Here is a 16,289-nt window from a genome sequence, read left to right on the forward strand (position 1 = left end):
GCATTATTACGTTTGGATGTCTTTGTATTGATGGGCTGGATATCCTCGCTCGGTCACCGATGCTGTGACACTAAGCTCATGCATTGACATGATAATTTCTCGCTACAATAGCCACTTCCGCAGCCTCCAGGGAGACCATCTCTAGCCCCGCCCTCTAACCCTGAGGCTGCACCCATCTCAGGGCTATAGAAGACCTTGTTTCAGTAGCTTTCTCTCTCTCACCTGAAGACGGTCACTTGTGTTGCGATTGAAACGTCGCGGTCTATTAATATTCTATATGTGACTTTACCGAAAGAACCAAAGAGTATTTATAGATTACTGAAATGAGCCCTTTTTAAAGATCTGACTTGTTTAGACTGTCCATTTCTAGCCGTGTCTTGGTGGAAAGTTTTCTAGTGTGGCTAAAAAGATGGTGTGGAATTTGTGCCCCATACGAAGAGATTCAAAAAATGCAGCTATGCACATTGTTCTGTTTTCAAGCACCTATTTAAGCTGACACGAGGCATGTGGTATGGATAAAACCACTCGCACTTGGCCACTTTTCACCCTCGTGATGTCCAGGACCAATTTTAGCCAGGTATTCCTAGATTGAGTGGACTTCAAAAGTCCAGACGAGAGACGGATGGTTAAATCATTGGTCATATTGACACTTCACGATAAAATATCACCAACGTTTAGGGCAAATGCCCTTTGTGTATGTGTAAAGTTGGTGGGTAGGAAGACTTTCTTTCAATGAGAAACCGGAGGTTTCCCGAAAGAATGGAATATCCAGTGACGCTGGTGTAATGATTTGCGCCAAGCTGAGAATGTGAATTCAAAATCTTATGTCTGCAAGTCTTTAACCCGTTTATAGCCTATTGAGATAGGTGAAAATGCATTTTAAGAAACGTGTATACAATGGCGGAGCCAGGATTTTCAGGTAGGGGGGCAACCCCTCCAGCAATTAAAAATTATAGTAAGGACTTGTCCCTTGCTTTCTATTCGACGCGTGTGCGGCGATGGCGCAGCCATCGATCGAGGGTCGAATTCGAACCGCGTTGTGTGATCGGCATCGCGCTCGCTGAAGGTGTTGATGCCTTCAGGGAAGTCGTGTAATGTATACGCAACTGCACACAATTCTGAGTCAATTGCTTTGCTGTTACTTATTGCCAATTATGGACTCAGACTATTATCCTATCATCTCGGTCCCTGGCACATAATAATATGCTACACGGTGGCAGTGGGGGTCGCAAAATGCCGATTTATTACTAATAAACCCCAATGATCCGATCGAAATTAGGGATTTCGATCGGATCATTGCGGGGGGGGGGGGGGCACGTGCCACCCTGGCTCTGCCAGTGCGTGTATATAATCTTGTCTGATGGCAATCGACCATTATCAATCCATGGCTGGATGAGGGTTTCCCCGGGCAATGATGTTGGAAATAGTGTGCTCCCCCCGAATAAGCGAGGTTGAAGTTTAAGGAATTTAATATCGCGTCTTAATTATGCATTAGTTCTATTGTCCTTGGTTTCACTATCATTGCCGGTCCTTTGAGTCATTTGACGCATGCTGGTCATCGATATAATTGCATCATCGTATGGCCTCGTGCAAACATTTATATACCCAATTACACTATCCACCACGGTTTCCATCCCGTGACACTGATATGGTGTGCACCAAGCGGGTGGAAATTAATTAAACATTGCTGAATTTTAATTTCTTAAAATCATGTACTATATTGAACTGAACATCAAGGACGTGAGCTGGTCACTACTCACGCATGTGAATGAAGATAACATAATACGCCTCCACAAATATACAGTAAAAGGATATGGTGCTGAATTGAGCCACGGCTAAGGAATACGTGCCACAGTATCCGTAATTCGTAGCTTTAGCTTTCACGAATGTATTTCAGTTATCCAGCTAACATAAACAAACGTAAAAGAAACGTATTTACCAGGTAAAACTCGCAGAGCTATGACCTATTTTTCAGAACGACTTGGCCACAAATAGCGCAGCAAAGCGTGTTTGTGGAAATGTATCGCAGCCAAGTAATCTAAACGCACGTTTCAAAGTATGGAGGGAAAATTTCGATTTAAAGCTTTCGTGACTGCAATGATTCATCTTCTTTGGTTCTTTCGGTAAAGTCACGTAGAATGATAATAAAATAATAAATTGATAAAATAAAATAACACAATATTCTCACGACGTTTCGGCCACAACACAAGCGGCCTTCATCAGGTGAAGGGGGGCGAGACTGTCTGGTAGGACAGCGCTGGAGTGAAAGAGCCACGTTCAGATACGGCCTTTAAGCTGTGAGAGGAACAAAGCGCCTTGACAAAGGAATTAGCATATAATTTAGCATTGAAATGGCTGAATGATTAGCTTGTGACTGGAAAAGACAGTGGGTCCCGAGAAGAAATCCGCGAGAACATCCAAGCTTTAAATATACAGGCGTCGGGGTCGAACCGACGATCGCCTCTTGCCGAGACGAGGGCGATAACATCTCGCCACTGCGGTTCTCTTAGCACCGAAATTAACGAAAATTTCAATAAACATTCGAACAGCCATGAAAGGAACCTATTTGTCAGTGAATGTGTTTATTATGTAACTTAAGTTTACGTCATCTCAGCAATTGGCAGTCTGCTCTGAAGATGCCCTGTCCACGTGTTTCACAAAGGCCAGCAACGAGTGTTCGCGAATCGGAGGCTTTGTCTTGAGACTAGGAGGGAGGTCTTGCTTAAGCGTAGATTCACTCCTGGCGATTCCGGAGTTGTCCATTTTTTTTTTCCACGATGCAATTCAAGAACCAATTGATGTCCGCGTTACCGTCTGGTATGCGCCTCTTCTCGTGTAACGCTTGTCACTCCATTGATCAAACTACAAGCCTGGTTTCTCATTCAGTCCTCATTGTAACGACCAGTAATCGAATCTCATGCGCACGATTCCATCCCTTAGTGGCGTGTAACACGATTCACTCCCACCGACTATATATACTGTACAAAATTTCTATTTTCGCACAATCTTGTCTCATTTACATGTTCTACCAATCCTAATTATTGCAATCCGCTCTCTTGACGATGGACAACAACAATTCGAAGCATTGCATCGCGATCTTATGGGATCGAATTGAATCTGTGCAGCCTGCGAGTTCGACCGGCGCCACGGTTCTCGCACAACGCGGGTAGAGGCCACGCGGTATCGAATCCCCGTGTGCTCATCAGGGTTTGGGTGCCTCCGATGGGTGACCGCACCAGGCACAACGTGGTTGTTCCATGTTGTGCTGCTACGGCACACGCAAACACAGTTGCATTCATAATGCATGGGGGGGGGGGTTGTTTGGGTTAGACGCGTCAATCTTGATTTGACGCTTTCGTGACTGCAGGAATCCATACTCTTTGGTTCTTTCGGTAAAGTCACGCAGGTAGATAATAAAAGTGATTTATTTTCTACCTACGTGTCGTTAAACCCGCCACCACAATTGCATCGCAGTCGTGAAGCGGTTAGCTGCGCTGCGCTACGTCCACGGGTTCGATTCCCGCTCACGGTCAACACCAGTGACTTACCTAAACCGATCCTGAGCCTCACTTAGATCGACTTAGCCTCAAATGAGTACCCGGTGCTGCGGCGTGTAAACATCGCCACTCGGGCGATAACAGGCGTCCGTCCGGGCGTGGTGCTGGCTGACCGCCTCCTCGTGCCGGCCCTTAGCAGTACAGTGCTCGCTAACAGCACTCGGTCCCACAGTCCGTTCAGGCTACATGAGTGGAGGGATCTTTTGTCTTTGCTGTCCGCCCTCTCGCCAGGCCATGCTGAGCATCACGAAGTATGGTCAAATAGTCCCCCCGCATGACCCGCCCGGCATAGCGAATGGCTCATCCAGCGGTGGAGCGGCAAACCCACAGAGACGAGCTGCGGGGGGGCCTTTGTCCCGACAGCTGCGACGTTAAATATTTATTTTCGCGTTTAAATATTTGTTTTGAGTACGGTTTTTTTGGCGCCTAAAAAATAAAAAAAAATGTAACGCGTAGAATGACAAAAGTGAGCTGTTAGTAACGTACTCAAGTCCAATCGCTGTTATTAAATCGCGTTAAAAGGATGATAATACAAAGTCCATGACGAGTTGGAATTAAAGTTGTGTAACGTGGCAGGGTTTTTATATACGCGCTGCTCTTAGGCTGTACAGTATATTTCCTCGGTATAGGGAATAGTTTAATAACTTAGTATAAAATATTTAGAATGTGTACAGATCACAATTACAGCATGACTAAAACGCTGTTTGCACAACCCTTAATTTAGACAACTTATCTCTGTAAATATCAAGATTAAAGGCCTTGGGCCTCAAGGATATTTACTGACCGAATACAATTCAAAACAGATGATACAGCGACTACAGATGATGCTTTGTAATAAGTTTGACGAAACAATCTTGTTAATAATGTTTAATGTTAAATTATGCTCCGTGTTTTGGAACACTGGCAAATGATTGATATCGCTACTCACGCAACGTAGTTTTGAGCGTGTTAACTATTCTACGGCACAAGTATACCGATAGTAATGTAATAGGCACTCGGTTTTAATATAGTTTATTGTATCGTTAATAGAAAAGCTGTACTGTACAGTTATACACAATATATTCGCACAAGGTTTACAAGTTCTCGTATACATTTCAACTTTAATGCATCAGGGACTGATAGATTGCGCGTTGAACGTCAACCTTGCTTCGTATTAGAGCATTATACGCACATAATGTTCATCATTTTAAATAGATTGTTTCATTTCCGAGCATAGTTTAACACCATTGTAAGTAATGTTACCGAACAGCTGATTTGAATGAATCTCCCGCCGAAAGCAACCGATCAATTACACAATCACCCCCAATGTGGGTTCTACCACTTCACCCACCAGGGATGCTTGTGAAATATTTATATAATGAGAAACGTTCATTACAAGGGGACAAGCCTTAATGTGTATTTATTCCTGAATTAAAACAACTCTAACTACTAAGTTACGTGATTATTTTCATTTTATTCACAGAAAAAAAGGCATTTGTGCAATACATGCTGAACAATACTCCCCACGCTGTAAAGTGCTACGGCCCGCGCAACTCCGGCGTGGTGACGTCATGATCCCGCACGCGACCACGCCCCTCGCGCGACGTCACGTCGCGTATAAATGACGTCACCTCCGCGCGGGAAAAGCAAAGCGCGGGACCCTGCAGTTGGAATCACCTCGCGCCGACTCGCTCCGACCGAAGTCTCATCAGTTTTTAACAATAACGACCTCTTAAAGGCTTCAAAGTTTACCAGTCGTACGAAATAGACACCGTCGCCTAAACGATGTCTTCCTCAACGGTGTTCGCCGCCAACAAGGAGAACACGGTCTCACCGGTCAAGAAGGCGTCGACCCCTCGTGAAAAGGGCGCGACGGTTCGTTTGGCGGGAGTCGCGAGCAACGGGCGAGAACTCTATTAAACAATTGTTGTTTGGTTTAATTTGACAACGGATACAATTGATGCGACTTATGAGGGGAAATGCGCCTATGTTATTGTGGTTATTTGGTTTTTGTGGCTTTATTTTTTCTGTGTGTGTGTGGTTTGATCGCTGCCCTTTGTGTTCGTGACAATGCATTGGCTTGTAATGAGTGTCCAGAATGCTAAGAAGTATATAGCTGATTTGTTGCCTTGTACACAAATTATTTATAATTGACGTGTCTGGTACTCCGGAGCCTGCCATATATTGTATGTTTAATGTATAAGCGTGCAGTGCTTTATTGATCAACTCTAGTTGCTGTGGAGATGTCGGATGCAACTTGAGTATCCAGATTGCTCTTATCTAATCTGGTAAAAAAAATGTTGCATTAAAAAGTATGCTGTGTTGGTAGCGGTACACGAACAAGGGCCATTGCCCGAAACGTTACATGTTTGCTTTAGAGATGGGTGTTATTTGATGGATGCGAGTTATTTTAAACGAATTGGGCTAGCTACGTCAATAGGTTCAATTAAATGGTATATCGAAGGACTTTTTTCACTTCGTGTTTATTTCTCCCCTCGTCTCTTTCTCACTCTTCTCTCCCGTCCTTTGTCTCTTTCCCCGTGCGTCTGTGTGTCCACCCCGCATCTCTCCTTTGACCCTCGACCCCAGCAGATGCGGAGTCCCAACTCCAAGGCCCTGGCATCGCGGGCCGCACGGAGAATTCTGTGCGACAGTCAGGAGCGGGTGAGGGCCTTTCTACGGCCGTGGGGGCCCGGCAAGGCTCTCACTGTGGCCACGTCGGGGACACGGCCTCTTCGCGCACACACACGCACACAGACGTACAAACTCGACAGTAATGAAGCATTGGACGGATTTTTATTTAAAAAAATTATATATATATACAATTTGGTTATTTCCCAAATGCACTTGTGACTTGCAACGTACCTCCAGAAAAGTTGGTTGTTTTACACTGGCGCTAAGAAAAAAAACAGGCCGCAATGCATCGTTTGGGTTTTATTGGCAGGAGAGAGCTGTTGATCTGACGCGGCTGATAACCCAGAGTTTTAACTCGCGTTTCGGTCGCCTCTTAACCAGTTTAGCGTGCACGTTTGATACAACCGTGTTTTGAGCAGGAATAATTGTAATTTTAAATGCTTTGAACGAAATTCGTGTTGTTTAATTGCACAGGAAAGCCTTGCAGTCTCTAGAATTTCGCAAGGGATTCATGATTATATTTGGACAAATCCACCAGGGCAGCTCACAAGTCTTGATGGTCACTCATTAAAGAACTCGCCAGGCTCGGCCTGCTTGGCTTCTTCGACATGACAGGATTGAGTGCATTTAGAGTCATTGGTACTAGGTATACAATAACTGTACATTGCACATTTGCTAGTTCAACATGCTTTAGATGCAAGTTATTAAAGCTGTACGGTATATTCTGGGGTTTGTTTTGGGTACGTTACTCTGCAGTTTGGACATCTTCCATTGCCTGTCCCCGGCATGCTCTGTAATAAGCAGTTCCAAAACAATGGGTTTGCCTCGTTACGTGATTATGACGAGCATGATTGCATGATTCTACATTCAAGTTGTATTGTACGTTCCATGTTTAACTTCCAGACGAGTTTTTTTTAATGCCCCACAGAGCCCCATTGACAGCTGGTCTCTTGCAAGAAAACTAGGAGCTGCTGTGTGAGCCATCTATTTAAAAGAAATAAGTAGTAACATGGTAGTTGACAGCGCACTGTGCTGTGAATACAGCGACATGCATGTGATTCACAACCAGGCTTGTCCTCGTTTTATAAACCCCCATTAACCATTGTGGTGAAGTATGGTTAAAAAAACATACTTTTACATGTGCTGGGGAAGACTTAATCCATTGGCGGTGGATTGAGTGGCTGGAATGTATTAAGAGCTGGGTTTAACCACCCCGCCTCATGCTGCAATGGAGATACGGGTTGTGTTGAGCAACATCCCTTTTGTTGGTTTGTCTCGCAGAACCTTCCCGTCGCCGTCCAGGGTGATGCAAAGGCTGGAGAGAAAATGGATACGACCGAGGTGATTGAAGGGGGAGTGGGGTTAGTGTGAGAGGGGGGTCTCGGGAAGTCCCAAGGCGAACAAAAGAGACTTGTTTCGTATCACTCGGCCAGCTGCTTGGCCCTTCTGTTGACGGGCATCAGCCGTCTACAGGGCCCTCCCCCCTGTGTTCCCTCTATTCGTGATGTTTAATTTACCTTGCTCTTCATTATAGCAACATTGGCGGTAGGCGTTGGGTTAGTATTGAGTTGAACCTCGTTGAAAAATTCCAAAAAAATTGTGACTGGTGTTTGCGCGGTACGTTTAAATCGGAACCCTCTTGAGAGGTCGTCTCAAGTACAGGGACCAACTTTTGACGCACCCAAACGTGTGATGCGGCTAACGCTCTCATGACAAAACCTATCGCTTGCGGTAGCGTAATGCTGGCAATGCTTAGAGGCATTTAGGCTCTCTCCCTTGGTCATCGGCTGTCGTTACATAAAGGAGCGAAGTTTGGCGTTGCGCAAGCGGTGCTTTTAGTGAGACGAGGGCGCCACCTTGTGGCCACATTGCTCAAGTGTTGGCCCCGTACAGTGCATTTACGTTAGCATACAGATTTATTTATAAGCCACACGTGTGGCGCATACAGTAGGGGACATGGAATGAGATGGTGTTTGTGTGTGCGGGCGCATAGAAGCTTGTGTACAGATGTTGAGCAGGTGGTGCTGATGGTAGGTCCGAATCTACATGTCTACCAATCTCCGTTGTAAGAACAAGTGAAATTACACAGCGCACGCGCCTGATGATTATTACCAATAACGCACAGGACTACATTACAAACGAGCGCTTGTCTAAATGTATATAGCCGATCATGTGTCCTGCTTTAAGTAGACAATGCATGCTACGTTTTACTATAGATCAGGTGCATGTGGTGTCTGATTTGAATTTTTTTCGAAGATTTTTTTTAAACGTGATAAGGCTCAACTTGGTGGTTGGTGGCATCTCAATGTGTGTAAGGGGAGGGGTTGTTACTCTAGATAATTTTACAACTTTGAGCAAGCTGAGGAGTCGGGTTTGGTCTGTTTTCAATGTTTACGAGCAATAGTTTGTATTGTATTTCAAGTGGTTTTGTCTGCACGATCGTTTGTATGTAGTGGCTATTGGCCTACATGCTTGCTAGTGAAGGTTGAGTGGTTCGTGCGTCCATGTTGAAGGTATGGTGGATGTTGGTGAAGGTGCGTGTTTTGATTTGTGGTGCTTGGCACACTGCGCTATGGACCTAGCCGTCCGAGTTCGATTCCCACTCACGGTGACCTATCTGAACCAGTGTATAGGTAGACTGGACCTTAAATAATGACCTGGTGCAGTGGATAAATAGTATCACTTACAGCCAAACAGGTAGCTGGAAGGTGTACTTGCCATCATACCCTCGTGTATTGTGCCGGCTTTAAGAAGCGCTCTCTATCGGCACTTTCCCCAACTGTTAAAATAATATTTGGAGCATCTTTATGTGGATGGTGCTTCTTTGTGAAACAGTGTGGTGCACGTCGGTGAAGGTGTGCGTGTGTGTACCCCCTCAGGCCGGCGTTGTACGGTTGCGCGACCCCCGTGCCCAGGAGGAACCTCTGCTGAGGGACAACCCTCGCCGCTTTGTGATCTTCCCCATCGAGTACCCAGACATATGGCAGATGTACAAGAAGGCAGAGGCTTCCTTCTGGACAGCTGAGGAGGTATGGTGTCCCTTGGTTGGGCCCAGGTCGTTCGTTGGCAGAATTGTTTTTTTATGTTAAATGTGTAATGTAAAACGGCAACTAGGCCTGATGGAATGAAAGTTTGGCTTCTGTTTTTCCAAATGTTGGTGGAATATGCTTTCAGCCAACATTCAATTAATCATACAATTAATGCATAATTTGAGTTCACCATATACACATTAGTTTATGGGTTCAGGCTATAATTTTTTTTAAAAATCGGAGGACTTGGGCTCGTCTGTTACCAGGTTCATGGCTCACTGATGAGTGCTTGGCCATGTTTAAAGTTAGAAAGTTGCCGTTTTGGTTTACACATGGTTCCTAAGGATTAAAACTCTGGAGACTTATTGTACTTGACTAACACTGGTATCGCCAACCCGGTCAGACCACACCTAATAATACTCTGCTTGTTTGTTCTAACAACAGCATCAACCCAACTCACCTGTCCATTCCCATGTATTTAAGATCCCCCACTGTAAACTCAATATTTTATGCATAGGACTATTCTGGCAAAAAAATCAGAACATTCCTCTTGATGGCACTAAGAGCCTGTAATTTAATTGAACCTGCAACCAATGTCTTTTTAAGTTGCCCAATCGCCCAACTTACTGAATTGCAGATGAAAGCAGAGTGCAATGTTAATATCGGTAACCTTTGCTGAAAATGTGCTTTTTCTCCATCATGTATTTCACCAAATGTCTGTGATTCAGCTGCTCAAGGTCTTTTTTTTGTGTTGGTTACTCCAGCTCACACTTTCTCATCCTGCTATTGCCTTCAGGTGGATCTGTCCAAAGATCAGCAGCACTGGGAGCGGCTGAAGCCAGAGGAGCAACACTTCATCTCCCACGTCCTCGCGTTTTTTGCTGCCAGCGACGGCATTGTCAATGAGAATCTGGTCAGTTGGTGATTAGACTTTTTGCCTGCCAAAAAACTCTTACTGCAAAATTGTTGTACGAGAAGTGTCAACCAAAAATGCGGTGCGTAAAAAAAAAATTGCTGTTTTATATTTTTCCTTGCCTTGTTTGGCACCAGGTGGAGCGCTTCAGCCAGGAAGTGCAGATCACAGAGGCACGATGCTTCTATGGCTTCCAAATCGCAATGGAGAACATCCACTCGGAGATGTACAGTCTTCTCATCGACACGTACATCAAGGACCCTACCCAGAGGTAGAGGAACGCTCTGCGAAACGTTAATCAAGCCCTCATCTTCATTGCGACCACCAGCATGAACAAATGCCTTGTGAAAAAATGATGTAAATTATCCAGAAAAGCCTTGGAGTATCGAGAATTTTAAACGGGTTCTTTAATTAAATTTTTGGTTGGTTCCTTTTCGCTGAGCATCTAGCATGCAGCAGAAAACCAGGTAACCTGGAGAAAGGTATCGCTCATGCGGGAGTAAAGAAACTTCACATTCAGCTTAATGAAACACCCTCTATTCCCAAGAACTGGATATCAGTGTGTGTATTGTGTGGTGCATGTGCTGATTTAGTTGTTTTGCCTGGGTAGGGAGTTTCTATTCAATGCCATCGAGACTCTGCCGTGTGTCAAGAAGAAGGCAGACTGGGCGCTCCGCTGGATCTCCGACAGTAATGCCACCTTCGGTATGACCCGTGCTCTCCCCAAACATAAACTCCTCACCATATCCCCATCAAAGGCTCTCAATGTATCTATATCCACATCATCCTTTTATCCCCACAATTATTTCCAAATTATGCTGCTCTGTGTCTTGTTGTAACACGAATGAACTGGAATGTCACAATTGGATCTGAGATCTCTTCAATTGATTCTTATCCCACTCTAGGTTATTATAATCCAGTGGGTGTGTGTGAATGTGACCAGATTAGTAGAACATTCACATCAAGCATAATTTTGAGGTGCATCTTGCTTTCCAGAGCTCCGTTATTGAGCAATCTCTTCAACCAGGAGAGGGCCCTTGCACATACATTCTCCTTTGAGAGGGAGACCTTTTTAGAGTGGAAGTGAGAGCTCGTATCATTTATTGTGCCATGTGTACTGTGCAGGTGAACGCGTTCTGGCCTTTGCTGCTGTCGAGGGCATCTTCTTTTCGGGGTCGTTTGCCTCCATCTTCTGGCTGAAGAAGCGTGGTCTCATGCCCGGCCTCACATTCTCCAATGAGCTCATTAGCCGTGACGAGGTGAGCACCTCCTTTGCGTGTGGGCAAATGCGTGGGTCTGTACCTGTATGTGCTGACATGATCAGAGCACATCTGCCAAAGCACAATCCCTCGCACGTTATTTGCACACGAGCTGAAGACCTTAAAGTGCAAGATGAACTATGCTCTGTATAACGTCCCATCACGATAGCTGTGTTTAAGTAATAGTGGTGCAGTACTTTACATTCTGACGCCCTTGCCAACACCGAGGAAGCACAATGTTCCTTGGTATTTGTGGTGCTAATGATATTCATTTTTAAATCTGTGTTATTTGTCACTGCTCTGTGTGTATGTGTATATATATATGGGGAGCAATGGTGTAACGGTTTGCACGCTGTGCTATGAACACGGTGGCCGAGTTCGATTCCCGCTCACGGTCAACATCCGTGATTTATATTATCTAAACTGGTACTGGGCCTCCCCTAGGTCGACTCGGCCTCAAATTAGTACCTGGTGCGGTGTGTTAACATCGCCACTAGGCAGACAGGCGGCCGGGCGTGATGCTGGCCCACCCGCCTCGTGTGCCGGCCGTTAGTAAGTGCTCGCTTAACAGCACTTGCTCCTACATTGTGTTAAGGCTTTATGGGTGTTATTCATATCCAATTTATATGGGTGTTCTCTATCGTTTTGTGTATATACATCTGTTCATAACTTACTATTTATGTAATATTGCAGACGGTTCAGAATTAACTTGGATTTAATGGAATCAATGACAAAAGTACAACGGTACGAACGAGACTTGACAAGATAGCACTAATGATTAAATATAGAAAACTCGTAACAGTGTGGCAATGAGACAAAAACGAGCGTGCATTACAGCACTTAATATGCATTCTTTCAATATTGCATGTAATTTCAATTGCTTCCAATACATATAAGACAAATGTGACAGTGGACTAGACAGAATGAAACAGTACAGACAAGACAAAAAATATTTATTTGAATCAAAGAGAACTGAAATGTCTTGTGAAATCCATTGATTTGGCAGGAGCTTGGTATGCAAATCGGACTTGGCTAGTTGGTAATCACTGCCTGTGTCTCCATGTCTGTCTCGTCCTCCCTCTTGCCCGTTTTTTCCTCGTCTTCCGTGCGCAGGGTCTGCACTGCGACTTTGCATGCCTCATGTTCCGCCACCTGGTGCACAAGCCTGAGGAGGCGCGTGTACAGCAGATCGTGATGGATGCCGTGATCATTGAGCAGGAGTTTCTGACGGATGCGCTGCCCGTCAACCTTATCGGCATGAACTGTGACCTCATGAAGCAGTACATCGAGTTTGTGGCCGACAGGCTGCTTGGCGAACTCGGCTGTGCCAAGGTGAGCAAAGGAAAGGGTGTTGGGTTGCTGGATGAAGTTTGAACTTCTCAATATCACATTTGTATTCTTCTGAGGTCTAAGGGTTGACCAACACATTTTTATTTTGTCCCTTCTCTCTGGAGTTTCCAACTTGTGGGCTACTGGTGATCCACAGGGCCATGGAAAGTGGTTCACGGAACTTGCAAATTAAGAGTATTAATAAAAAAATATTCAATCATTGAATTTTGAGGGTTAACGGCGATTCTCAGGTTGAACAGTTGGAAACTGCTACTCTTAAATTTTGGTCCAGTGAGACTATGTTATGTAGTTGTGGAAGCTAATAGCCGTGTGTACAGGCAAACTGATACTGGGGAGCCCCTATGTGAAGAGTACACATTACCATATTTGTGATTGGTTGAAAGTTTATTATAATAGTTTCATGCATACGCATTACGAACACCAAGGGTGTAACTGATACAAGCTCAGCGCAACACTAAGTGCCTTTCGTTCCCCAAATTTATTTATAATTTTCAAATATAAATTGTACGTGACTTGATTATTTTATCTTAAAAAAGTGCATAACTTAACTTGCTATTGGAATAGGTTTTACCCTTTTAACTGGCACAAAAACTGACACCTTTATTCAAGGCATCATGTTTGCAAAAACCACAACACAAGCAGTCAGAATGCAAACAAAAAAGACAACTCTGATAATAATATGCACTGTCCTTGAATTTGATTGCTCCACACCCGAGACAGCTTTTCTTAGAGCCTAGTCTCCATTGGTGTTGGACCAGAAGACGCCAAAAGGCGTACAACTCAAAAACAGCGCACTATCAGGAGGTCTCATAATGTAAATGCTCACCCCGAGCCCTCAATACTCTGATAGTGCGCTGTTTTTGAGTTGTACGCCTTTTGGCGTCTTCTGGTCCAACACCAATGGGGACTAGGCTCTAAGAAAAGCTGTCTCGGGTGTGGACCAATCAAATTCAAGGACAGTGCATATTATTATCAGAGTTGTCTTTTGCTTGCATTCTGACTGCTTGTGTTGTGGTTTTTGCAAACATGATGCCTTGAATAAAGGTGTCAGTTTTTGTGCCAGTTAAAAGGGTAAAACCTATTCCTATATCTTGTTTCTGGCAAAGGAGGTCTCATAATGTTAACTTGCTATTGTACTGTTAACCTGTATTTTTAAACGTTGAGCAGTTGAATGTGGATAGTTGAGGTTATACCTCTTCGTTGATGTGGCAGTAAAACGAGGACGTGCACATAATAACGAGAGTGCACTCATATTAACTATTGGTCCTCGCATTTTCCGATAGGTGTACCGTGCAGAGAACCCCTTCGACTTCATGGAAAATATTTCGCTGGAGGGGAAGACCAACTTCTTCGAGAAGAAAGTGGCCGAGTACCAGAAAATGGGCGTCATGTCTAAGGTCGACCACCAGTTCACGCTCGACGCAGACTTCTAAAGCCGCCGCTGGTGCTCCTGAGGGAGGAGGGCAAGCGGGCTGGCACACGTGGGCAAGAGGGGCGGGCCAAAGCGTTTTGACCGCGGCGCTCCCGCCTGCACCCGTGCTAACGACACTGCAGTCATGAGATTGAGCGCTGCGGTGCAGGAGAAACGCGGGAGGCGAATGCCGTGCCTGCGCTTGCTTGTCGAGGTAGATGCAGAAGCGGAGCCTGGTTTTCTTAGTGTTACCATCTGTCTTTTTAGGCCAGAAGTGTAGTTCTTGAACAGGCATGGAGGCTGAAGCATTTTACCCCCCCCCCCCCGCTTTTAAAGGCTACCCTAAGTTGCTCAGTCCATGCTATGTATTTTTATTTCATCGGATGAACTCAGTCGATTCAGCTATTTTCCTGCAGGGCAGACTGAGTTTTCATTATTCAGACTTGAGTGGTTGGTTGATGTTGGGCTGTGTTGCTATTCTGCGTTGACGCAAAACAATCAGCTCCATGCAACTGAGCAGCGCAAAATGCAAAGCTTATTTTTTGTATTAACAAAATTGTGTTTGTTCAGAGATACAGATACCTGGATGACAAATATGTGGGGTAAAATGTAGCTGCGTTTGGCAGCTGTGGTGAAAGTGATGTTTGGCAATTAACTGCATGAGGGTTATTCAATCCGAAACGGATTAGTCGAGAGATCCGTTGGTCTTCTAAAGTTTTTTTTTTTAAATAAGGTCTCCATGGTTTGTTTCTGGCGTGGTGAAATGTTTTAATGATGTTTGCAGATAGTGTGTGAGACGCTCATCAGCAGCATTGGAGGTCACATGTATAAAATTGAGCACGTATGAGCGACCGGCAAGAGAACGGAGCTTTCCATTTATTTGCAAGTAAAGAGCTGGCACTTTGACCAATGCTGGTTTGCCAAGATTCTTCCCACCAAGTTCATAGGTCGCTCTACTGAGCGCGAGTATTCGTTGCGTGAAAAGAAATCTGCTGCTGATGCGAGGAGATTATAGTGTGGTGTCCCAGCTTGTTGCTAAAGCGGATCATCTGTGCGGTAATTAGACTCGTGCACACACATGCACGCCTTTCCATCGAGCACTTTTTCAAACGTGCTGCCATCGAGTGCAGATGTTCACTACAACACATATACTGTAGTGCGCGGTGTCCCGAGCTGCTATGTGCACAAGGTGTGGCAGTTGTCTTTTCTCAGCACTTGAAAAATCGTTTGCAGATGCTGGGTGCTTGAGTCCAGTCTGTGAAGACGTATAATGAACTATATTGAGTTATGTTAACAGCCTGAGGACACTGGTTGCAAAGTCGGATCGCAGGCCTGTGGTGTATTTATAATCCTTGATAAAGGCGAAATTGTTGGCGTTATCACTTCACCAGCACGAGTGTTTTAAAGTGAGGCAAGTCTAAATATGTGGAGGCTGGTAACAATGATGAAAATGTTGTACATGTCCTCTGTTGGGCTTGCACAATATTTGAGGTTATCCTAACAAAGCTGTCATAAATGTTCCACTTTTGCATGTTTCATCAGGATGCAAGTTGGCTGAGGGTATTGTCGAGTCATGTCCTTATCAGTTGCTGCTGTTACAGCTTTGTTGCGGCAAAGCTAAACATGCAGTGCAAATCTCAGTTTCTGAAAGGTGCCTATTAGCGGTAATGTCCTGTGTTCACATTTTGTGGGTGATGTCTTATAATGAAGACTCGTGAAAGCTGGACTCCATCCAGGCTAATTTATCTTTTACGTTTTGTATCCATGCCGTAGCCACAAGTTTTAAATAAAAATGACTGGCATTAATTTCGAATAAGTTGGTGTGGTGCAGTGCTTTGTAATGCTTTCCTTTGCCCTGGAAGGACTGAAGTAGCTTCCTGATGAGTCTCAATATTCACTAATTTGATGGTTCATGTGCTGTGAACTACTAAAATATATACTTTGGTTATTTTGGTAAAGTCACGTATAAAATCAAATAATGGAATACGACGTTTCGATTGCAACAAGCAACCATCAGGTAAGAATGAATGAGAAAAAAACAAACGGTAAACTTAGAAATAATGCAACAACACAGCTGCCGGCCAACACTCCACCTGGCTGACCACGCTCCAAAGAATGACGAACAGACTGCCACTGTCGAGGCCTTAAATGGAGAGG

At 44.6% G+C, this 16,289-nt stretch overlaps 1 protein-coding gene across 2 annotated transcripts; it reads left to right on the forward strand.

Annotated features, from left to right (window-relative positions):
- The first annotated feature begins 5,164 nt into the window (after positions 1-5,164).
- On the forward strand, positions 5,165-15,948 carry LOC116946567 (ribonucleoside-diphosphate reductase subunit M2-like). 2 transcript variants are annotated; one of them, XM_032961591.2, is made up of 10 exons: positions 5,165-5,411; positions 6,129-6,200; positions 7,452-7,511; positions 9,050-9,199; positions 9,996-10,112; positions 10,250-10,383; positions 10,723-10,817; positions 11,238-11,371; positions 12,485-12,703; positions 14,005-15,948. In XM_032961591.2, the coding sequence occupies exons 1-10, from the start codon at positions 5,322-5,324 to the stop codon at positions 14,152-14,154; spliced, it is 1,221 nt and encodes a 406-aa protein (XP_032817482.1). In that variant the 5' UTR covers positions 5,165-5,321; the 3' UTR covers positions 14,155-15,948. The 2 variants fall into 2 exon arrangements, with proteins under 2 accessions (XP_032817482.1, XP_032817483.1); XM_032961592.2 differs by lacking the exons at positions 5,165-5,411; positions 6,129-6,200; positions 7,452-7,511 and adding an exon at positions 7,562-8,200.
- The last annotated feature ends 341 nt before the right edge of the window (positions 15,949-16,289 follow it).

The sequence above is a fragment of the Petromyzon marinus genome, chromosome 27 (genome assembly GCF_048934315.1).
Source record: "Petromyzon marinus isolate PM22_M1 ecotype Great Lakes invasive population chromosome 27, UKy_Petmar_22M1.pri1.0, whole genome shotgun sequence".
Taxonomy (NCBI): Eukaryota; Metazoa; Chordata; class Hyperoartia; order Petromyzontiformes; family Petromyzontidae; genus Petromyzon; species Petromyzon marinus.

Bases quoted from the DNA above. Each gene is read 5' to 3' on its own strand.
- LOC116946567 (XM_032961591.2), top strand. From the start codon at position 5,322: ATGTCTTCCTCAACGGTGTTCGCCGCCAACAAGGAGAACACGGTCTCA. The intron at 10,113-10,249 runs GTCAGTTGGTGA...GTTTGGCACCAG, and splicing joins GCATTGTCAATGAGAATCTG to GTGGAGCGCTTCAGCCAGGA. The intron at 10,384-10,722 runs GTAGAGGAACGC...TTGCCTGGGTAG, and splicing joins ATCAAGGACCCTACCCAGAG to GGAGTTTCTATTCAATGCCA.